The 25593-nt window shown below is 38.5% G+C and overlaps 1 protein-coding gene across 4 annotated transcripts in view; it reads right to left on the reverse strand.

Annotated features, from left to right (window-relative positions):
• VWA3B (von Willebrand factor A domain containing 3B) overlaps positions 1-25593 on the reverse strand; it is a 206573-nt gene that overhangs the window by 105335 nt on the left and 75645 nt on the right. For all 4 annotated transcript variants that reach the window (XR_012132934.1, XR_012132935.1, XM_073240008.1 and 1 more), the window contains exon 9: positions 470-666. Coding sequence is in view for 2 of the 4 variants with exons in the window: in XM_073240008.1 (XP_073096109.1) it covers positions 470-666 (197 nt within the window). In the remaining 2 variants the exon portion in view is untranslated. The remainder of the gene's footprint in view (positions 1-469; positions 667-25593) is intronic.

Below are 25593 nucleotides of genomic sequence, written 5' to 3' on the forward strand. Positions count from 1 at the left end.
TATTTTTACTGGGAATCTACTAAATGCTGGCTGGTAATCACTAGAATAATGTATCTTTAAGACAGTGTCATCACAAGAGGACCATAGAAATGACTGCTGTGGGCAGTCACCAGTGGATTCTCACTTCTGTTCAATATGGGGGAACAAAGGACTTCTCTGCTGACAAAGTGCTGAGTAATTCTGATTCATAATGCCTGAATTTCTATAAGCCCAGCTTCTGACTTATGTATAATTATTGTTTCATTCACCTATACCTGGAAACCATTCCTGGACTTGATCTCCACTCCCAGAAGCACCGTTCAGAGAAGTGTGAGGTGGAAAACCGAAGGGGCATCCTTCTTCACGGAAACCTGAGCTGCTGCCTTCCAACCTTGGTCCTTTCTAGGTTCTTGTCTGAGGAAGGGCTTATTCTACCCACGTACCAACCCAGAAAAGGCCACAGCCCCTCCCGGAGGTTCACTTCACTTACTGCACTGGTCTGCACAGACTCGTTCTCCGGTTTGGATTTTATATCAACAACTCCGTCAGCATGGCGGAAGGAGCAGTCAGCAAGGACATCATAAAATGACAGCTTCTGAGCTTTTAAGCCATATTTCTGTAGCCACTTCTTAGAGTCCCAGGTGTTTTCTGGATTTGACTCATTCTCAACAGAGGTTGCTCCTGATTCTATTTTGGAATTAAAGTTCATCAGACATTCATATTACACAAGTCATTCATGTATCACCACAACTTAATATCTGCCAAGCTGTAACAAGTTCTATGTTAGATCACATTCATTTCAGGAAGCATGCTTTCCAAAACAGGGCTGGCAAAGAATTAGTTCACAAGACTGGAATACAGGATCTAATTTCATCTCATCTCCTCCTCTACCTAAACTGACAGTCCCATGCATAGGTGGAGAAGGCCTATAATAGACCAAGGCTGGGTGTCAGGAGAGCATTACAGTTGGGGTCTTTAAAGAAGCTCTGGGTTCAGGTCCCAGCTCCACCCCTTACTAGCTTGGGCAAGTTGCTCAAACTTGGGTGCATCACTCCATTCAACCTCTCCAAGTTTCAGCAGAATCCTTCACCTGCGGACGGAAGGTAACACCTGCTTGGCCTTCCTAAGTGTGTTTAAGTTATTCAATAAGAAAAGGCATGTGAAAGTGATTTGTGATGAGGGAAGAGAGAAGGAGAAGCATGTAGCCTGCCTTGAGGTGGGAGTCAGTGGACTGAAAAAGGCTGGCAGGCTGCCTCCCAAGAGCTCCCCTGTCCACATGATGAATTTATCCTGATTGACAGCCTGGCCCCCAACTCTGCAGGCTCAGAAACCTCACACGTCAGGTGCCTGGAGCTGTATCTAAGACCACTCACCTTAGGTTCATAGGTTAGAGTATAACCCAGAAGGTCAACTGCCCGATATCCCAGCCGTAGGCACATTCCCTTGGTATCTTCCAAAGGTTAATTATACTTTTCAAGTTGGAGAAGGTGTTATCTTACCTGAATACCATGTATGTCAGTTTGTCATTCAAGCAGAAAAGTATTTATTTAGGTGGCTCAAAACCCCTACTGCCTCTAAGGTAGGCCAGAGTATTATGCACGGGCACAGAGGAAAGGGTGAGCAAATCTGAAGCTGAGAAGGTGGCACTGGTGTCTGGAGCTGGCTTGCACTGGCTGGTGAGAGTGAACTCCCAGCCCCGGACTCAGCAGTAGCCCACAGGTGGGTGAAACTGACCACCCTGGGAGTATTTACAGAATCTAGAAATCAGCAGATGACACAAATCAAGGCTTTTTTATTCCAGAGACTGAATTGGTAAACATTTATCTGCAGCCACTGGAAAGAAGGCAGAAAGGACATGGAGCTTTAGCCCCACTGGGACCAGCAGAGCACTAGGAGGACCAGAAAGGGGTGCTGGGCAGAGAGGTGGTTCTCTTCATATGAATTTCCATTAGGTTCACTTATCCTACAGAGTTCATTTAGACCACTTAGACCCACGGTTCTCAACCCTGCACACTGGAATTCTCGGAAGAGTTTTTAAAAATACTAATGCCACACATTAGATTCTGTTTTAGTTGGTCTGGACATTAAGATTTTTCAAAGGTCCCTGGGTGACTGTATTGGGCAGCCAAGCTTTGCAACTTGGGAAAGATGTAAAGAACTTTCTGAATTATGATTTGGTGATCCCTTCAGTTATGCTTCCATCAGACACAGGTTCAAGTTAAACTATATTTTTAATTAAAAAGTAGCACTCACTATTGGGGAAACAAAAATATGACCTATTTTTACTCATACTATATTTAAAAGGATATACAATTAGACTAGGATTTGAAGAAATAAACACTTTACAGCCAATTATTTCTTAATAGCGTGTAAAGGATCTATCTATTAATATATGTGAGCCAGCTCCTCAAATTTTAATAGAACATCTTTTAAATAATGCACTCTGAAACCTACTGGAGCTGGAACTTCTCAAAGAAACTTGATTTTGGCTTTTAAACTTTAAACCAGTCTGGCATCAAAAGCCCCTCTGGGCACCATCCCCAATGACAGCAGCTGGTTTCTATGGGAATCACAAAACATCCTCTCACCCTGCACAGGAAGCTCAACCCAGAGGCTTCCCGGGCTTCTGATCCCCAAGGTTCTCCTGCATCACAGGGAAACCGCAAAACCAGAATGGAGCTCTTTTTGTCAGTGGGATCAGCCTCCTTGGAGAAACCCTTTGTGTGACTATTTTTCCTCAGCTATTGTTAATTACATTCTGAGGCTTTGTCTCCTCTTCATTCCTTCTTTATTTTCTCCTCTTCTTTCACCAATAGGTGCAGTAGGAAATAAAATTTTCATTCAATTATTTCCATAGCAATATACACTCTATCATATGCTTCTGCTCTGTTTTGGGTTCCTTCTTTTAAAAAGACAAGAGCCCTTTCAATCACAAATTCAAACTTATCATAAAAGAACTCCCTAAAAACCCATTACACCAATTCTATCAGAGGATTTGAAAGAGCCAGAGACTAACATTTGGCTCCTAGTTTCACCCAGGACCACGCGGTGCAGCCACTTAAGGGCATGATTCAGGCTTCCAGTTACCCTCTGAAAAGGAGGGAGGGTGGAAGACCCAAAGCAACTTGAACTTCGTAAAGGAAAGAAGGGGCAGCAAGTATGCAAACCAAGGAGCCTAGGGGCTCCAAACTGAAGAGAGGACAGAAAGGGGGAATACTTTTCACTTTCAGTGCTAATTACACCAATTAGTGGTTGAGCTGCATTTTCCCTGGGGTGGGGGAGGGTGTCATGCATTCATTAGAGTCACTTCCTAAGGAGTCCTTTCCATTCCCCTGAAGTTACATAAACTCTCACCTGCAGAGCCTGAGATAAGACCTCAATTTTTATAGACGCGTGAGCCCACAACTCATCCTGATTACATTGCTCTATTATACAACATAATATGTGATATATATACTTTATCACTTATTTGTCACATCCTATTCTATGTGTCTGCCTCTTTTTTTTTTGGCCTCTTTGTTTTTTAAATTTTCCTTTCCCTCCTACTTTCATCCCCTGAGAACTGTATGAATTAGAGACAGTCAGGTTTGGAATCATTTTTCCACTGGCTTATAAACAATTTGGGGAAGGCATGGAACCCTTCTTTCGAGGAGATTTAACATTGAATTTTACAAGCATTACAGGGAGGAAATAAAATCACTTCATGACATTTAGGGGAGCTGAGGCCCAAGGAGATGCAGTGACAGGCCTGAGGTCACATCTTCAATATGTGATGGAGTCTAAATGGGCAGTTGTAGAAACTGCCCTGAGTAGACTGTCATATAAGCTTAGGGGAGACAATTAAAGTGTGGGATCATTAAGTTCATGGAAGAATGGGAAAGAATCCTGATAATCTAGGCCCTTTCTCCCCTGGAAGAGGTAAAAATAAAAACCATAAAGCACGGATAATGGACAGGACATGTAAGAGATGCTAACGCTCTCTCAAAGACATGGCTCTCCATTTCTCTTCTCTTCTGCTTCAGAATTCTGAAAGAAGGAAGCTAAAAACAATTACAGGTAGGCTGTGCATGAAGAGGCCACAGGAAGAATGCTTACACCACACTACCTGCAACTGGCTACAAAGAAATAAGGAGCCACAGTCAGCCTGGTGACAGACAACCCTGCATGAAGGCTGCGACGAAACCATGAGCAGACTCCAAGGGAGGAATTTAGAAAGCCATATTTTAATGTGTCTATACATGACATTTACAATAAAATGAAAATAGTTGAGGATCAGTGATGTAGGCAACAAATTATACCTTAGGTGACTATTTCTTTAAAAAGAGCATGATATGCAAAGATAAGCACAGACTAATTCAAGTATCTGGTATAAAGGAGAAAAATCAAGATTAAGAAATGAGAAAAGGATTCAGAGAGTTTGGGAACTTATAACAAGAACCTGAAATTCGTGTGCTAGTGAGAATGGGAACTGTGAAATAGAGTGGGAATACTGGCATTAAACCAAGTCAGAAAGATGAATCTGCTTCCTTTGGGAAATTAAAATGTTTGCCACTTTTTAGGATCTTGCATCACTATTGCCAAGGTAAGTTTTCATTTTTAGTCAGCATTTGCACTTCACGTAGTCTTTTAAAATTTTGTTGACATATAATTCAAATACTATAAAATTCATCCTTTTAAAGTATACAATTCAGTGGGTTTTAGTTTATTCACACAGTTGTGCAACCACTACCTCTATTTAATTCAAGCACACTTTCATCAACCCAAAAAGAAACCCTATATTCATTAGAAGTAACTCTCCATTTCCCAACCCCTCTTCCTCCCACAAATTTACTCTATGCAGAGTTGCCTATTCTGACCATTTCCATAAATGGGATCATATAAATTGTGACCTTTTTTGTCCAATTTCTTTCATTTAGCATAATGTTTCAAAGTAAATCCATGTTGTAGCATGTATCAGTACCAAATAACTTATTATGGCTGCATAATATTCCATTGTAGGGACATACTACCTTTTATTTATCCATTAATCAATTAATTTACATTTAGTTTGTTTCTACTTTGTGACTATTATGATGCTGCTACAAATATTTCTGTACAAGTTTTTGTGCAAACAAATATTTTCAATTTTCTTGAGTATATTCCTTGGAGTGGAATTGCTGGGTCATATGCTACCTCTATGTTGAATTTGAAGAATTGCAAGACTAGTTCCAAAGTAGCTGTGCCATTTTACATTTCCATCAGCAATGTACAAAGGTTCCATTTTCTCCCTATTATCTTGCCAACACTTGATATTGTCTGCCTTTTTTATTATAGCTACCTTAGTGGGTATGAAGGGATATCTCATTGTAGTTTACAACAAAAATGTTGTACTTTTGTGTGCTTTTTGGCCATTTGATTATCTTTAGAGAAATGTCTGTGCAAATCCTTTGCATATTTTTCAATTGGGTTATTAGTCTTTTTCTTGTTGAATCATAAGAACTCTTCATGTCTCCTTCAACTGTAGGATTACAATATGTTTTCACATTTTTCAGGTTGTCTTTTCACTTTCTTCTTTTTCCAGTTTTATGGAGAAATAATTGACATACATCACTGTATAAGTGTGAGGCATACAACGTGATGGTTTGGTTTACATGCATTGAGAAATTGTGAAATGAAAGGAAAGGAAAAATAATTCCTCCTTGTGACAAGAACACATAGGACTTACTCTCTTAACTTTCCTATATATTAGACAGCAGTGTTGGCTATAGTCACCATGTTGTACATTACATCCCTACTATGTATTTATTTCATAAATGGAAGTTTGTTCCTTTTGACCACCTTCCTCCAATTCCCCCTCCTCCCATCCTCAGGCTTTGGTAACCACAAGTCTTATCTCTTTTTCTTTGTTTGGCTTTTTCTTTTTACCTTTTTTTAAGATTCCACACACAAGTAAGATCATACAGTATTTGTCTTCCTTTGTCTAAATTGTTTTACTTAGCATAATGCCTTCAAGGTCCATTCATGTTATCACAAATGGTAAGATTTCCCCATTTTTTAGGGCTGAATAATGTTCCCTTGTGTGCGTGAGAGTGTGTGTGTGTGTGTGTGTGTGTGTGTATAAATACCATATTGTCTTTCCTCATCCATCAGTGAACACCTAGGTTGTTTTCATGTCATGGCTGTTATAGATAATGCTGCTATGAACACGGAAGTGCAGCTCTCTTTTTGAGTTAGTGTTCTCATTTTCTTTGGATATATTCCCAAGTATAGAATTTCTGGAGCAAATAGTAGTTCTACTTTGAATTTTTTGAGGATCCGCCATACCATTTTCCATACTGGCTGTACCAATTTACACCACCACCAACAGTGCACAAGGGTTCCTTTTTCTCCACATCCATGCCAGCTTTCGTTCTCTCTTGTCTTTTTTGATGATGGCCATGCTAACAGGCATGAGGTGATATTACACTGAGGTTTCAATTTGCATCTCCCTAATGACTAATGATGTTGAACACCTTTTCATGTATCTGTTGGCCTTTCATATATCGTCTTCAGAGAAATTCAGGACCTATACTTATTTTTAAATTGGGTTATTTGTTTTTTTGCTATTGAGTTGAATGAGTTTTTCATATGCACAGTTTGCTGTGCAAACCATCTACTCTGCCTGCCCACCTTTCTGCTCTAGTGCCACTGGGCCATATAGCTTCCAGGAGTGTCACCAGCCCTTCCAGTCAGATGGGGCCTGAAGACACTCTCCACAGCCAATATGATTCAGCTTCTTGCCTGGGGTTGGGCAAACCAGACTCTAGGAGCAGCAAAACTCATTCGAGAATCCAAATCACACAGATCTGTACCTGCCAAATCCCCTGTCAGAGTGGACCTTTGATGTCATTCTGGAGATGAGCAAAACCACTGGTTGGGATTACTACTTGGGCACTGCAGGCAACAACTCAGCCTGCCAGGATGCATGTGCTGGTTGTTTCAAGTCCCTCCTTCCTCTTCATCCCAGTCAGATTCCCAGCATTTGAATACTGCAGATTCCCCAGCAATTCCTGTAGTATGAGATCAGAGTAGCGACTCTCACAAAGCAACCCACAATGCTGGGGGTGCTAGTTGTTCACCCTCCCCTGAGTTCTCTTTTCCCACTGTAGTAACTGGAGACTTAGGGGAGACCTCCTTGTGAGGTACTGTGCTGGCCTGGGGGAGGGGCAATGTAGCCAATGTGTAGGTAGCCCCTTCTCTTACCCACCTTATGTAGCCTGTCTCAGTCTCTGTGACTGTGATGTGGTTGGGGTAAGGGGGTACTTCAGTCTCACCCCTGAGTTCTAGGACTCTCTCAGTGGTATCTTGTTCTTGACTAGTTATTAGTTGTCCTTCCTATGAGGGGGAGCAAAGTCAGGAATAACTGTTACCATCTGGGTGACATCTTTACTTTATTAACAGTGTTCACTGAAGCATAAAATTATTACATTTTTATGAAGGCCAATTTATCTTTTTTTGGTTGCCTGTGATTTACCTGTCATAGCTAAGAAACTGTCATTGAATCCAAGGTCACAAACATTTACATTTAGGTTTTCTTCTAGAATGTTTATCATTTTAACTCTCACATTGAGGTCTTTAATCCATTTGGAGTTAAGTTTTTGAAGATGATGTGTTCAATTACATTCTTTCGGATGTGGAATCCAGTTGTCCTGGCACCATTTGTTGAAAAGACTATTCTCCCTACCCCCACATCGCCATTAAATTGTCTTGGCACCCTTGTTGAAAATGAATTGACAATAAATGTATGGGTTTATTTCTGGACCCTCAGTTGTACTCCATTGATCCATATGTCTACCTTTATGTCTACCTTTATGCAGAATGTCTGTTTTGTTATATCTTCATAGTAAATTTTGAAAACATTAAGTGTGAGTCCTTCACCTTTGTCTTTATTTTTTAAGACTGTTTTTGGCTATCCTTTGTCCCTTACATTTTCATATGAATTAAGGATCAGCTTGTTAATTTCTGTTAAAAAAAAAAAACAGCTGGGATTTTGATAAGGATTGTATTGAATCTACAGATCAATTTTGGAGTACAGCTATTTTAACAATATTAAGTCTTCAAATCCATAAACAGATGTTTTTCTGTTTATTTAGGACTTATTTCCCTCGATTATGTTTTATGAGTATTTAACATGTGAAAGTCTTACACTTCTCTTATTAAATTTATCCCTAAATATTTTACTGTCTTTGATCCTATTGTAAATGGGATTTTCATTTCACTTTCAAATCGTTCATTGCTAGTGTATAGAAATACAAATGGTTGTATGTTAATCTTCTACCCTGCAACCATGCTGAACTTGTTTATTAGCTCCAATAGTTTCTTCATGAATTCCTAAGGATTTCTATAAACAAGATCATGTCATCTGCAGATATAGTTCCACTTCTTTCTTTCCAATCTGGATACCTTTATTTATTTTTCTGACTAATTGTGTCCACTAGAACCCTCCAATATGATGTTATTAAATAGAAGTAGTGAACACAGAATCCATCTCTTGTTCCTGATTTTAGGGGAAAGTTTTCAGTCTTTCACACCATAAGTATGAAGTTTGCTATGAGTTTTCACAGGTTCTCTTTATGAGGTGGAGGAAATTCCCCTTATTCTAGTTTATTGAGTGTTTTCACCATACTAGGGTACTGGACTTTGTCAAATGCCTTCTCTTATTTTATAAAAAATAAGTTTTTTACCTCTTAGACATAAACATGAGTGACCTCTTCTTGAACATATCTCCCCGGGCAAGGAAAACAACAGCAAAAATGAGCAAGTGGGACTACATTAAGCTGAAAAGCTTCTGTACAGCGAAAGACACCATCAATAGAACAAAAAGGAACCCTACAGTATGGGAGAATATATTTGAAAATGACAGATCCAATAAAGGCTTGACGTCCAGAATATATAAAGAGCTCACACGCCTCAACAAACAAAAAACAAATAACCCAATTAAAAAATGGGCAGAGGAACTGAACAGACAGTTCTCTAAAAAAGAAACACAAATGGCCAACAGACACATGAAAAGATGCTCCACATCGCTAATTATCAGAGAAATGCAAATTAAAACTACAATGAGGTATCACCTCACACCAGTAAGGATGGCTGCCATCCAAAAGACGAACAACAACAAATGTTGGCGAGGCTGTGGAGAAAGGGGAACCCTCCTACACTGCTGGTGGGAATGTAAATTAGTTCAACCATTGTGGAAAGCAGTTTGGAGGTTCATCAAAATGCTCAAAACAGACCTACCATTTGACCCAGGAATTCCACTCCTAGGAATTTACCCTAAGAACGCAGCAATCAAGTTTGAGAAAGACAGATGCACCCCTATGTTTATCGCAGCACTATTTACAATAGCCAAGAATTGGAAGCAACCTAAATGTCCATCGGTAGATGAATGGATAAAGAAGAGTGGTACATATACACAATGGAATACTACTCAGCCATAAGAAGTGGAAAAATCCAACCATTTGCAGCAACATGGATGGAGCTGGAGAGTATTATGCTCAGTGAAATAAGCCAAGCGGAGAAAGAGAAATACCAAATGATTTCACTCATCTGAGGAGTATAAGAACAAAGGAAAAACTGAAGGAACAAAACAGCAGCAGAATTACAGAACCCAAAAATGGACTAACAGGTACCAAAGGGAAAGGAACTGGGGAGGAAGGGTGGGCAGGGAGGGATAAGGGGGGGAAGAAGAAGGGGGGTATTAAGATTAGCATGCATGGTGGGGGAGGGAGAAAGGGGAGGGTGGGCTGCACAACACAGAGAGGACAAGTAGGGATTCTACAACATTTTGCTAAGCTGATGGACAGTAACCATAATGTGGTTGTTAGGGGTGACCTGATATAGGGGAGAGCATAGTAAACATAGTACTCTTCATGTAAGTGTAGATTAAAAATTAAAAAAAAAAAAAGAAAGAAAGAAAGAAAGAAAAGGGGGATTACTCCTTGATAGGATAAAACTATTGGTAAATCAAAGATCAACGCATGCTTTAAATATCCTCAATGTTGATCACTTAAAGGGTGTCAGATGATCAGCTATGGAGGTACTCTTTTCTGATAATATTCCTTTCTCTTAAAAAAAAAAAAAAAAGGCAGTCCCTGTGTGCTGACCTCCAATGAGTTCTGCACAGTGGTATAGAGGGCATGTCAAAGTGTGGGCAAAGGGTCTGTTTGTTTCTATGCAGAAGATCAAGGCCTAGCTTGGATACCCAGAAAATGAACTAAGATACGATATGAGGAGGAGCTTCTGGCATCAGCACTCTCTGGAGGACTCGTGCCAGGGGATGATCATCAAAAAGCCTCCACAGGGATCCGGGCGATGCTGCGGTTGTGGCTGCGTCCACCCCACCGTTTCCTGGACTTGCCATTGGAATGAGGAGGGAGATGTCTAGGCTGGCATGTGCATACAGTGAGATAACGAATTTGACCGGATCTGTACTGTTGGAACTCAACCAGGAGTTGGGAGGGGTGCAAGTTGTAGCACTCCAAAATCTTATGACTATAGACTATCTACGGTTAAAAGAACATACGGGATGTGAACAGATCCCAGAAATGGGCTGCTTTAATTTGTCTGATTTTTCTCAGACTGTTCATGTACAGTAGGACAATATCCATCATATCATAGACAAATTTTCACAAATGCCTAGGGTGCCTAAATGGTTTTCTTGGCTTCACTGGAGATGGATGGTAACTATAGATTTGCTTTGTTTATGTTACTGTATTCCTATTATGTTAATATGTGTGTGCAAATTAGTTAGTAGTTTAAAACCTATACATACTTAAGGTACTCTACAAGAAGATATGTCAAAGAAATAATCAATCCTCCCATGTTTTCTTCCATATGCTACCTCTATAGCTTTTCTTCTTCCTTCCTGATTACAACCCTTAAATAGAATTCGTGCCTCATATCGAATTTACCGAGTATCATAATTCCTCCAGGTGGTAAAGATACCTCGAGACAAGTGCTGGGCATAGAAGCCACAGCGCATAAATCTGCAAAGAAGTAAAAAGCTAACCTTTTCAAACAATATGGCTTCTCTCTCACTTACCAACTTTACATTTCCCTGTATGGCCCCGGAAGATGACTGGTTAGCCAGAGACGGGTAAGATTGCTCAAGGGAGGAACAACCTAAGACAGGCACAGTTGCAGGGGGGCCATCAGGTGAGAAATTGAGGAGCAACAGAGGTGAGGCTCAGAACCTCAGCCCCCCCTGCTTTGAGAGAAATCTTCTGCATCCGTGGATGTTCTGCTGCCCTTGTCTAGCTTGGAGTAATACTTAGTCTATAGGCACAGACCTGATCATCTACATTTGCCCTCTTACAGCACTAAACTATGTTTTCTACCTTTATCTTGCATCTACCTACCACTTCAGCATTTTATTAAAAATAAAAATAATAATAATAATAAAGGGAGAAATGTGGGATCAACATATAAATCAAGTATAAAAATCAAATGAATATTCATATTTGACCTGATTGTTTATAGTTCATAATGCGTGATCAAAACCGAAAGTTTCTGTGATGAATGCCCTTGTACTATTCACCATGTAAGAATTTATTCACTTTGTAAGAATTCGTTCACCATGTAAGAACTTGTTCGTTATGCTTCAGAAGATTGGAGACTGACGAGAATTAGGCTTGAGATGGATTGATGATTGTACATTGAGCATTGACCCCCCTATACTGAATTTTATTGTTGTTAACAACCATTTGATCAATAAATATGAGAGATGCCCTCTCAAAAAAAAAATAAGTTTTTTATTTTTTCCTTTATTAATATAGTATATTCCATTGGTTTTTGAGTGTTGAAAACTTTCATTCCTGAGGGTAAATTCCACTTGGTCAAACTGTATAATTCCTTTTATATGTTGCTGGATTCCATTTGCTAGTATTTTCCTTAATATTTTGTATCCATATTTATATGAGATATTGGTCTATAGTTTTGGGTTTCTTTGTCTTTCTTTTACTTGTGACATCTTTCTCTGGTTTTGCTATCAGCACAATACTGCCCTCAGAAAGTAAATTTGGAAGTGTTCCCTCCTCTTCTTTGTTTGGGAAGTTTGTAAAGAATTGGAAAATCGAAGAAACTCTTCTTTAAATGATAGGCTTCACTAGTGAAATTACCTAGTCCTGGATTTCTCTTTGGGAGGCCAGGAGTACTGTTTACTAATTCTATTTACTTATGTTGTCTATTCAGATTTTCTATTTCTTTTTGAGTTGATTTTTGTGTTTCTAGAAATGAATCTATTTCATCTAGTTGTTCTAGTTTGTTGGCATATAATTGTTCATAGTATTCCCTTATAATCATTTCTTATTTCTGCAAGGCTAGTAGTGATGCACCCTTTTGCATTCCTGATTTTAATAATATGAATCTTCTCTTTTCTTTTTCTTAGTCCAGGTAAGGACTTTTTAATTTTGATGATCTTTTAAAAGAACCAACACTTGGTTTCTTTGATTTTTCCCTATTATTTTTCTATTCTTTATTTCATTTATTTTTTGCCCCAATGTTTACTATTTCCTGCCTTCTATATGTTTTATTTCCCCCTTCTTCTTCTAATTTCTTAAGGTGGAAGATTAGGTTATTGATTTGAGGTCTTTTTTCTTTTTTAAAAATAGATGTTTATAGCTATAACTTTCCTTGTTGGGAATGCTTTAGCTGCATCCCATGGGTTTTGATAAATAAAGGTTTTTCTTTTAATTCACCTCAAAGTACTTTCTAATTTCCCTTTTGATTTCTTTCACCCAATGTTTAAGTTTTTTATTTTGTCTTTTATTAATACGCTATTAAGGAGTATGTTATTAATATGCTCATGCTTGTCAATTTTCAAAATTTCCTTTTATTATTGATTTTCAATTTCCTCAATTGTGGTCATAGAACATATTTTGCATTATTTCAATCCTTATAAATTTATTAAGACTTGTCTTATGGCCTAACATATGGTTTCTTCTGGAGCATAATCTGTGTGCATTTGAGAAGAATGTGTATTCTACTGCTGTGGCATGGGGTATTCTATAGATATCTGTTAGGTCTAGTTGGCTTATTGTGTTGTTGAAGCTTTCTATTTCCTTCTTGATCTTCTGCTTAGTTATTCCATATCTTTCTAACTCCAATCTTGTGTACTTCACCACCACCCATGTCTACAGAGAACTCTAGCTGGCTATTTAATGCAATGCCAATAATTGAGCACTGTCCCCCTCTCCATTTGTTAAAAAAAATACTAGAAATTCCTGTAGGGGTCTTGGTTGGAGAACTGCCTGCAGCGCTTGAATGAAATGTTAGCCTCCTCCTTGTTTTTTGACATTGAGTTTGGTATTTTGAATCAACCAAGTGCTCAGAGTCCAATCTTGCCATGACTATGCAACATAATTACACTAATTATCTCTAGTGAGTCATAAAATGACTGTGAAGGTTATGCCAAAGGGGGAGTTCCTGGAATGTTTTGAGCTGCAGCAGTATCTAAAGAAGAGTTAAGTCTCCCTAGCTTTGGATAAATTCTTTAAAGTTTTGTAAAAAAAGCCACCTTCTCATTTGAGAGTCATACCTGGTGCACACACATGCAAACACACATACAAAGAATACTCAGATACACCAGTACCAATATCTCTGAACAGGTCAGCACCCCACAAGTCATGTTTTACTATACGTCCTTGGCTTTTACTATTAACAGCTGTGTTAAGGTATGGATGACATACAATGAACCATATACTTTAAAATGTACAAGTGGATAAGTTTTGATGTATGTATGGTTAGATTTATGTCTACCACGTTGCTGTTTGTTTTCTATTGGCCCTATCTGTCCTTTGTTCTCTTGTTTTCTCTGAGAGCTTTTAGAATGACTTTTAAAAATCTATTTTAACTCCTTTGTTAACTTGTTTTTTTATTTAGTGGTTATTTTAGGTTTATTACACTCTAACTTCAACTGATATTCTACCACTTCATGCAAAATGAGAGCACACCCTCATTTTTTTTTTTTTGCACTGCAGTGGTTTGTTGTTATTGTGGTAAAATAGGCAAAACATAAAACTTATCATTTTCACCACTTTTAGGTGTGCAATTAAGTGGCATTAAGTACCTTCACATTGTTGTGCAACCTTCACTATCCAACCCCAGAAATTTTTCAGGATCATAAAAGGAATTTCCTTACCTATTAATAACTCTCCATTCCCCACTCCCCCAGCCCCTGGTAACTACTATTCTACTTTCTGTCTCTGTGAATTTGACTACTATAGGTACCTCATAAAGGTGGAATAACATAACATTTGTCATTTTTTGTCTGGCTTCAAGTTAGCTTAATGCCATCAAGGTTTATCTGTTTTTAGCATTTGTCAGAATTTCCTTCCTTTTTAAGGCTGAATAATAGTCCATTGTACATATATACCACATTTTGTTTATCCAGTCATCTGTTGGTGGACATTTGGGTTGTTCATCTTTGAAACTTGTGAATAATGCTACTATTCCCCTTCTGAATTTTATGGTATTATTGTCATACATTCTACTTATATTTAAGTTATAGACCCTACAGTACACTATTATTTTTGTTTAAATAGTCACTTGTCTTTTGAAAATATCTAAATAGAAAAATATATATTATCCATATAGTATTTCAGTATTAATTCCTTTGCATAGATCAATATTTCCATTTTTCCCATATAAAGACTAATCATTTTTCTGCCTAAAAGATTTCCTCTAACATTTCCCACAGTGCAGATGTGCTGATAATAAATTGTTTCAGCTTTTGTGTATCTGAAAATGTCTTAATTCTGCCTTTGATTTTGAAAGATATTTTCATGAAATACAGAATTCTAGATCGCAAGTTTAAGATCCTGAGTGAAAAAAAACAAAACCCAAAGATGTTGCTCCACTGTGTTTTCACTTGCAGCAAGAAATCTGCTGTCATGTTTATCTTTGTTCCTTTGGACATAGCATGTCTTTTTTTCCTCTGGTTGCTTTTAAGATTTCCTCTGTATTCCTTCAAGTATCTTCAAGTTCACTAATCTTTTTTCCTGAAATGTGTAATCACCCATTGAATCCATTTAGCATGTTTTCATCTAAGATATTTTCTTCTCTAAGAGTTTCCATCTCTAAAAGTTCAACATGTATCTTGTTTTTACTCTATCTTCCCTGTCTCTGTGTAATTTTTTGAACATATGGAATAGGGAATACAGTTATAAAAACTGTTCTAATGTCTATTTCTATCAGTTCTAATGTCTCTGTTCTAAGTTCCCAATTTTGATTGATTAATTATTAAGGGGAACACTTCCTACTTTTTTTCATGCCTAGTAATCTTGGATTTGATGCCAATAGTTGTGAACTTTTCTTTTTTGAATACTGGATGTTTTGTTATTCTTTTAAATCTTATTGATCTCTGTTCTGAGATGCAATTAAGTTACCTATAAAGATTTATTCCCCTTCTGGTATTGCTTTGCTGACTTCTTAGGAGGGCCCAGGCTCATTGTAAGGTCAGGCATTTCCCCATTACTGAGCAAGACCTTCCCAAGAAACCTACCCAGTACCCTGAGTTATCAATTTTTCCAGCTGGGCTGGTGAGAAAAGACACTGCTTCTGGCCCTGTGTGAGCTCTAAGCCCTTTCCTTCTAATTCTTTCCAACAGATCTTTCCCAGCCTCGGGTAATGTCCTCACATGAATCAGCTGGTCAGCACTGAGCTGAAAGTCTCAAAAGTTATCTCTGCAGATTTCAAGAGCTCATTCTCTTTTGTGAACCTCTCTCCTCTCTGGTACTTTGTCCTCTGAAATCTAGATATCTTGCACTTCCTGGACTCTAAGCTCTGCCTCCCAAACTCCTAAGTTTGCTGTGCTCCACTTGGGATCCTTCTCCCTATACTATGGCCTGGGAACTCTCAAAACAATAAGCTGCGACAACATAAAGCTCACCTTGGACTTCCTATGTATCTCAGGGATCATGGGCCTTCATTGCATGGTACCCAGTGTCTTTTTTTTCATATTTATTTATTTTTTTATTAAGGTATCATTGATATACACTCTAATGAAGGTTTCACATGAAAAAACAATGTGGTTACTACATTCACCCATGTTATCGTGCCCCCCGTGCCCATTGCAGTCACTGCCCATTAGTGTAGTAATATGCCACAGAGTCACTATTTGCCTTCTCTGTGCTACACTGTCTTCCCCATGATCACCCCACACCATGTGTGCCAATCAGATTACTCCTGAATCCACTTCTCCCTCCCTCTCCACCCACCCTCCCCCATCCCTCCCTTTGGTAACCGATAGTCCCTTCTTGGAGTCTGTGAGTCTGTTGCTGTTTTGTTCCTTCAGTTTTGCTGCATTGTTATACTCTACAAATGAGGGAAATCATTTGGTACTTGTCTTTCTCTGCCTGACTTATTTCACTGAGCATAATATCCTCCAACTCCATCCATGTTGTTGTTGCAAATTGTAGGATTTGTTTCTTTCTTATGGCTGAATAGTATTCTCTTGATATATGGACCACCTCTTCTTTACCCATTCATCTACTGATGGACACTTAGGTTGCTTCCATATCTTAGCTATTGTAAATAGTACTGCAATAAACATAGGGGTGCGTATGTCTTTTTTGAATTTGAGAAATTATATTCTTTGGGTAAATTCCTAGGAGTGGGATTCTGGGTCAAGTGGTATTTCTACTTTTTGTTTTTTGAGGAACCTCCATATTGCTTTCCACAATGGTTGAACTAGCTTATATTCCCACCAGAAATGTAAGAGGATTCCCCTTTCTTCACATCCTTGCCAACATTTGTTGTTCTTAGTCTTTTCAATACTGGTGTGAGGTGATATCTCATTGTGGTTTTAGTTTGCATTTCCCTGATAATTAATGATATGGAGCATCATTTCATGTGCCTGCTGACCATCTGAATTTCTCCTTTGGAGAACTGTCTGTTCATATCCTCCTAAGGATATGAAAAAAAAATCCCGTTTTTTAATCAGGTTATTTGCTTTTTGGGTGTTGAGGTAAGTTTAACCCCTTGTTGAGTATGTCATTTACAAATATATTCTCCCATACTGTAGGATGCCTTTTTGTTCTACTGATGGTATCTTTTGCTGTACAGAAGCTTTTTAGTTTGATGTAGTCCCATGTGTTCATTCTTGCTTTTGTTTTCCTTGCTTGAGGAGATGCATTCAGAAAAAAGTTGCTCATGTTTATATTCAGGAGATTTTTTGCCTATGTTATCTTCTAAGAGTTTTGTGATTTCATGACTTACATTCAGGTCTTTGATCCATTTCAATTTTACTTTTGTGTATGGGGATAAACAATAATCCAGTTTCATTCTCTTGCATGTAGCTGTCCAGTTTTGCCAACACTAGTTGTTAAGGAGGCTGTTGTTTCCCCACTGTATGTCTATGACTCCTTTATCATATATTAATTGACCATATATTGCTTGGGTTTATATCTGAGCTCTCTGCTCTGTTCCATTGGTCTATGGATCTGTTCTTGTGCCCAAATTGTCTTGATTGCCATGGCTTTGTAGTAGAGCTTGAGGTCAGGGAGCACAATCCCCAAAGTTTTCTTCTTCCTTCTCAGGATTGCTATGGCTATTTGGAGTCTTTTGTGGTTCTGTATAATTTTAGAACTATTTGCTCTAGTTCATTGAAGAATGCTGTTGGTATTTTGATAGGGATTGCATTGAATCTGTAGATTGCTTTGGGCAGGATGGCCAATTTGACAATATTAATTCTTCTTATCCATTAGAACAGGATGTGTTTCCATTTATTGGTATATTCTTTAATTTCTCTCATGAGTGTCTTGTAGTTTTCAGTGTATAGGTCTTTCACTTCCTTGGTTAGGTTTATTCCTAGGTATTTTATTCTTTTTGATGCAATTGTAGTTTTCCTGATTTCTCTTTCTGCTAGTTCATCATTGGTTTATAGGAATGCCATAGATTTCTGTGTATTAATTTTGTAACCTGTAACTTTGCTGAATTCAGATATTAGATCTAGTAGTTTTGGAGTGGATTCTTTAGGGATTTTTATGTACAATATCATGTCATCTGCAAACAGTCATAGTTTAACTTTTTCTTTACCAATCTGGATGTCTTTTATTTCTTTGTGTTGTCTGATTGCCACTCCAGAACTATGCTGAATAAAAGTGGAGAGAGTGGGCATCCTTGTCTTGTTTCCAATCTAAAAGGAAAAGCTTTCAGATTATCGCTGTTAAGTATGATATTGGCTGTGGGTTTGTCATATATGGCCTTTATTATACTGAGGTACTTGCCCTCTATACACATTTTGTTGAGAGTTTTTTATCATGAATGGAGGTTGAATTTTGTTGAATGCTTTTTCAGGATCTATGGAGATGATCATGTGGTTTTTGTCCTTCTTTTTGTTGATATGATGGATGATGTTGATGGATTTTCAAATATTGTACCATCCTTGCATCCCTGGAATAAATCCTACTCTTGATCATGATGGATGATATTTTTGATGTATTTTTGAATTCAGTTCACTAATATTTTGTTGAGTATTTTTGCATCTATGTTCATTAGGGATATTGGTCTGTAATTTTCTTTTTTTGTAGTATTTTTGCCTAGTTTTGGTATTAGAGTGATGCTGGCCTCATAGAATGAGTTTGGAAGTGTTCCCTCCTCTTCTACTTTTTGGAAAATTTTAAGGAGGATGGGTAATAGGTCTTCATTAAATGTTTGATAAAATTCAGCAGTGAATCCATCTGCTCCAGGTGTTTTGTTCTTAGGTAGTTTTTTATTACCAATTCAGTTTCGTTGCTAGTAACTGGTTGGTATGGATTTTCTCTATATTTCTAGGTCAGCCTTGGAAGGTTGTATTTTTCTAGCAAGTTGTCCATTTCTTCTAGGTAATCCAGTTCATTAGCATATAATTTTTCATAGTATTCTCTAATAATTCTTTGTATTTCTGTGGTGTCTGTAGTGATTTCTTTCTCATTTCTGACTCTGTTTATGTGTGTGTACTCTTTTTTTCTTGATAAGTATGTCTAGGGATTTATCTATTTTGTTTATTTTCTCGAAGGACCAGCTCCTGCTTTCACTGATTCTTTCTGTTCTTTTGTTCTTCTCAATTTTATTTATTTCTGCTCCAATATTTACTATGTCCCTCCTTCTACTGACTTTGGGCCTCATTTGTTCTTCTTTTTCTAATTTTGTTAATTGTGAGTTTAGACTGTTTATATGGTATTGTTCTTCTCTCCTGAGATAGGCCTGTATTGCAATATACTTCCCTCTTAGCACAGCCTTTGCTGCATCCCACAGATTTTACAGTGTTGAATTATTGTCATTTGTCTCCATATATTGCTTGATCTCTGTTTTTATTTGGTCATTGATTCACTGGTTATATAGGAGCATGTTGTTTAGCCTCCATGTGTTTGTGGGCTTTTTCATTTTCTTTGTGTAATTTATTTCTAGTTTCATACCTTTCCAGTCTGAGAAGCTGGTTGGTACAATTTCAATATTTCTGAATTTACTGAGGCTCTTTTTATGGCCTAGTATATGATCTATTCTTGAAAATGTTCCATGTGCACTTGAGAAGAATGTGTATCCTGTTGCTTTTGGATGGAGTGTTCTTTAGATGTCCATTAGGTCCATCTGTTCTAATATACTGTTCTGTGCCTCTGTGTCCTTACTTATTTTCTGTCTGGTTGATCTGTCCTTTGGAGTGAGTGGTATGTTGACATCTCCTAAAATGAATGCATTGCATTCTATTTCCCTCTTTAATTCTGTTAGTATTTGTTTCACTATGTAGGTGATCCTGGGTTGAGTGCATAGATATTTATAATAGTTATATCCTCTTGTTGGACCAACCCTTTTATCATTATGCAATGTCCTTCTTTGTCTCTTGTGACTTTCTTTGTTTTGAAGTCTATTTTATCTGATACAAGTACTGCAACTCCTGCTTTTTCCTCCTTATTTGTTGCATGAATATCTTTTTCCATCCCTTTATTTTCAGTCTGTGTATGTCTTTGGGTTTGAAGTGAGTCTCTTGTAGGCAACATATAGATCAGTCTTATTTTTTTTATCCATTCAGTGACCCTATGTCTTTTGATTGGTGCATTCAGACCATTTACATTTAGGGTCATTATTGATAGGGATGTACTTATTGCCATTGGAGGCTTTAGATTCATGGTTACCAAAGGTTCAAGGGTAACTTCCTTACTATCTAAGAGTCTAACTTAACTCACTTAATATGCTCTCACAAACACAATCTAAAGGTTTTTTTCCCCCTCTTTTTCTTCCTCCTCCATTCTTTATATATTAGGTATCATATTCTGTACTCTTTGTACATTCCTTTTTATTACCTCTGGTGACAGCTATTTAACCTTAGGAACACTTCCATCTATAGCAGTCCCTCCAAAATACACTGTAGAGATAGTTTGTGGGAGGTAAATTCTATCAGCTTTTGTTTATATGGAAATTGTTTAATCCTTCCTTCAAATTTAAATGATAACCTTGCCAGACAAAGTATTCTTGATTCAAGGACCTTCTGCTCCCTTGCATTGAATATATCCTGCCACTCCCTTCTGGCCTGTAAAGTTTCTGCTGAGAAGTCTGATGATAGCCTGATGGGTTTTCCTTTGTATGTGATCTTATTTCTCTCTCTTGCTGCTTCTAATAGTCTGTCCTTATCCTTGATGTTTGCCATTTAATTATTATATGTCTTGGTGTTGTCCTCCTTGGGTCCCTTGTGTTGGGAGATCTGTGCACCTCCATGGCCTGAGAGACTATCTTCTTCCCCAAATTGGGGAATTTTTCAGCAATTACTTTCTCAAAGACATTTTTTATCCCTGTTTCTCTCTCTTCTTCTTCTGGTACCCCTATAATACAAATATTGTTCTGTTTAGATTGGTCACACAGTTCTCTCAGTATTGTTTCATTCCTAGAGATACTTTTTTCTCTCTATACTTCAGTTTCTTTGTATTTCTCTTCCCTAATTTCTATTTCATTTATTGTCTCCTCCACCGTGTCTAATCAGCTTTTAATACCCTCCATTGTGTTCTTCAATGATTGGATCTCCATCCTAAATTCATTCCTGAGTTCTTGAATATTTTTCTGTACCTCCAGGAGCACATTTATGATTTTTATTTTGAAATCTCTTTCAGGAAGATTTATTAGTTCAGTCTCACTCGATCCTTTTTCTGGTGTTGAGATTTTCCTTTGAACCAGGTTCCTTTGATGTTTCATATTTGTATGTGGCACCCTCTAGTGCCCAGAAGCTCTACTCTCTGGAGCTGCTCAGCCCCTGGAGTGATGTCAGGGGTCACAGGGGAGTGGTGCTGGTGCCTGGGGGGAGGAAAGAGCTGTTTCCTGCTTCCTGGCTGCTATGCCTGTCTCCACTGCCAGAACCAGTGGGCCAAACACACAGGTGTGAACCTCTATGCTTTGTGTTTGTAGCTGCCATAGGTGGGGCTTCCCTCTCGTTGGCCTGACACAGTTTGGGAGCCAGGTATGGGCTAGCCAGGAGGAAGGCACAGCAGGCTGTGTATCACAGTGGGGGGCCTTGGAGCTGCATAGCCAGCCAGGGGTTGGAGTGCCTGAAGATCGTTTAAATTCCCAACCTGCTGGGCAGAGTGCACCTGGACAATTTTGTCTACCTGTCCTTTCTCCTGAGCAGTAAAAATCTGTGCAACTTTTGCCCCTTTAGCAGCCCTGTCGATTTAAAAAGGTCTCTCAGATTGCCCGCCTTTCTTTTGTCCAAGATCAGCCAGATATGAATCCCTGTTTTCCACAAATCGCTGGAATCTCCATCCCTCCAGGTATTCCACCTGTCTTAGCTTTCCAACCCCATTAGTCACCAGAGCACCATGCAATGTAGGTTCTTGCTCCCAGAGCAGATCTTCAGAACTGGGTGTTCAGCAGTCCCAGGCCTCCACTCCCTCCCGGCTCTGTTTCTCTTCCTCCTGCCAGTGAGCTGGGGTGGGTGAAGGGCTTGGTCCCGCCAGGTCATACCAGGTCATGGCTTTGGTATGTTCCCCTGTTCTGTTTGTTCCTCCAGGTGTATGCAGTCTGGAGCATTCTTCTTTCCTGTTGCTGTTTCAGGATTAGTTGTATTAATTTATATTTTCATATTATGTGTGGTTTTAGGAGAAGGTCTCTTCCTCACCTCTCACGCCGCCATCTTTAATCCCTTCAGTACCCAGTGTCTTTAAAAACAATTGTTTCACATATTTTTTTTTTTTTTTTTTTTTTTGCGATCAAATCAGATTTTTTAATAAATACCAAAAATAAGAATGCAAACTATTTCACAAACTATTTCATTATTAATTTTACATGGTGTCATGACAGTATTTTAGATGTTTTGGATTAAATAAAATATATCATTAAAATTATTTTCAACAATTTCTTTTTCTTTTTTAATGTGGCTACTAGAAACTATAAAATTAATTTGTGGCTTGCATTCTATTTCTATTGGACAGTGTTGCTCAAGGGGAAGCATGATTTAAATGGTGTTACCATATGGAAAGAGTGGACTATACAATGAATGGTTCGGGAAAATTGGCTCCTAACAAAAGAATCAGAGAAGATCACTACCTCAATTTTTTAAAAATTCTAAATGGATCAAAAACCTAAATACAAACTCAAACTTTGAGAAGAATATATAAAAGAATATTGTCTTAGTCCGTGTGGAGTGCTATAACAGAATTCCATAGGCTGGGTGGCTTATAAACAATAGAAATTCGCTTTTCACAGTTCTGGAGGTTGGGAAGTCCAAGATCAAGGTGTTGGCACATTAGGCGTCTGGTGAAAACCCATTTCCTGGTTCATAGCCATCTTCTGGCTGTGTCCTCATGTGGCAGAAGGGACAAGAGAGCTCTCTGGGGCCTCTTTTATAAGGGCACAAATCACATTCATGAAGCCTCTGGCCTCATGATCTAATCACCTCCCAAAGGCCTCACCTCCAAATACCATCACATTAGGGATTGGTTTCAACATGTGAATTTGGGAAAGGGAAGACACAAATGATCAGTCTATTACATATAAATGTTAACATATACGTAAACCCAGGGAAGGACTTCTTAAACACTGCCCCCAAATCACAAACTATAAAAGATAAATTTGATAATGTCATACTTTAAATTTTTTTTTTTTTTTTTTTTTTTTTTGAGAGGGCATCTCTCATATTTATTGATCAAATGGTTGTTAACAACAATAAAATTCAGTATAGGGGGGTCAATGCTCAATGTACAATCATTAATCCATCTCAAGCCTAATTCTCGTCAGTCTCCAATCTTCTGAAGCATAACGAACAAGTTCTTACATGGTGAACGAATTCTTGCAGAGTGAATAAATTCTTACATGGTGAACAGTACAAGGGCATTCATCACAGAAACTTTCGGTTTTGATCATGCAATATGACCTATAAACCATCAGGTCAAATATGAATATTCATTTGATTTTTGTACTTGATTTATATGTTGATCCCACATTTCTCCTATTATTATTATTATTTTTATTTTTAATAAAATGCTGAAGTGGTAGGTAGATGCAAGATAAAGGTAGAAAACATAGTTTAGTGCTGTAAGAAGGCAAATGTAGATGATCACATGATCAGGTGTGTGCCTATGGACTAAGTATTAATCCAGGCTAGACAAGGGCAGCAAGACATCCACGGATGCAGAAGATTTCTCTCAAAGCAGGGGGGGTGAGGTTCTGAGCCTCACCTCTGTTCATCCCCAAATTCTCACCTGATGGCCCCCCTGCGACTGTGCCTGTCTTAGGTTGTTCCTCCCTTGAGGAATCTTACCCGTCTCTGGCTAACCAGTCATCTTCCGGGGCCATACAGGGAAATGTAAAGTTGGTAAGTGAGAGAGAAGCCATATTGTTTGCAAAGGTTAGCTTTTTACTTCTTTGCAGATTTATGCCCTGTGGCTTCTATGCCCAGCACTTGTCTCGAGGTATCTTTACCACCTGGAGGAATTATGATACTCGGTAAATTCGATATGAGGCACGAATTCTATTTAAGGGTTGTAATTAGGAAGGAAGAAGAAAAGCTATAGATGTAGCATATGAAGGAAACTTGGGAGGATTGATTATTTCTTTGACATATCTTCTTGTATAGTACCTTAAGTATGTACAGGTTTTAAACTACTAACTAATTTGCACACACATATTAACATAATAGGAATACGGTGACATAAACAAAGCAAATCTATAATTACCAGCCATCTCCAGTGAAGCCAAGAAAACCATTTAGGCACCCTAGGCATTTGTGAAAATTTATCTATGATATGATGGATATTTTCCAACTGTACTTGAACCATCAGACAAATTAAAGCAGCCCATTTCTGGGATCTGTTCACATCCCATATGTTCTTTTAACCATAGATAGTCTATAGTCATGAGATTTTGGGGTGCTACAACTTGCACCCCTCCCAACTCCTGGTTGAGTTCCAACAGTACAGATCCAGTCAAATTCGTTGTCTCACTGTATGCACATGCCAGCCTAGACATCTCCCTCCTCCTTCTTATGGCAAGTCCAGGAGACGGTGGGCTGGATGCAGCCACAACCGCAGCATCGTCCGGATCCCTGTGGAGGCTTTTTGATGATCATCCCCCGGCACGAGTCCTCCAGAGAGTGCTGATGCCGGAAGCTCCTCCTCATATCGTATCTTAGTTCATTTTCTGGGTATCCAAGCTAGGCCTTGATCTTCTGCCTAGAAACAAACAGACCCTTTGCCCACACTTTGACATGCCCTCTATACCACTGTGCAGAACTCATTGGAGGTCAGCACACAGTAACTGCTTTTTTTTTTTTTTTTTTTAATTAAGAGAAAGGAATATTATCAGAAAAGAGTACCTCCATAGCTGATCATCTGACACCCTTTAAGTGATCAACATTAAGGATATTTAAAGCATGCGTTGATCTTTGATTTACCAATAGTTTTATCCTGTTAAGGAGTAATCCCCCTTTTCTTTCTTTCTTTCTTTTTTTTTTTTTAAAATTTTTAATCTACACTTACCTGAAGAATACTATGTTTACTATGCTCTCCCCTATATCAGGTCCCCCCTAACAACCACATTACGGTTACTGTCCATCAGCTTAGCAAAATGTGGTAGAGTCACTACTTGTCCTCTCTGTGTTGTGCAGCCCACCCTCCCCTTTCTCCCTCCCCGCCATGCATGCTAATCTTAATACCCCCTTCTTCTTCCCCCCCCTTATCCCTCCCTGCCCACCCATCCTCCCCAGTTCCTTTCCCTTTGGTACCTGTTAGTCCATTTTTGGGTTCTGTAATTCTGCTGCTGTTTTGTTCCTTCAGTTTTTCCTTTGTTCCTATACTCCTCAGATGAGTGAAATCATTTGGTATTTCTCTTTCTCCGCTTGGCTTATTTCACTGAGCATAATACTCTCCAGCTCCATCCATGTTGCTGCAAATGGTTGGATTTTTCCACTTCTTATGGCTGAGTAGTATTCCATTGTGTATATGTACCACATCTTCTTTATCCATTCATCTACAGATGGACATTTAGGTTGCTTCCAATTCTTGGCTATTGTAAATAGTGCTGCGATAAACATAGGAGTGCATCTGTCTTTCTCAAACTTGATTGCTGCGTTCTTAGGGTAAATTCCTAGGAGTGGAATTCCTGGGTCAAATGGTAGGTCTGTTTTGAGCATTTTGATGC

This window comes from Manis javanica, chromosome 1, assembly GCF_040802235.1.
Source record: "Manis javanica isolate MJ-LG chromosome 1, MJ_LKY, whole genome shotgun sequence".
Taxonomy (NCBI): domain Eukaryota; kingdom Metazoa; phylum Chordata; class Mammalia; order Pholidota; family Manidae; genus Manis; species Manis javanica.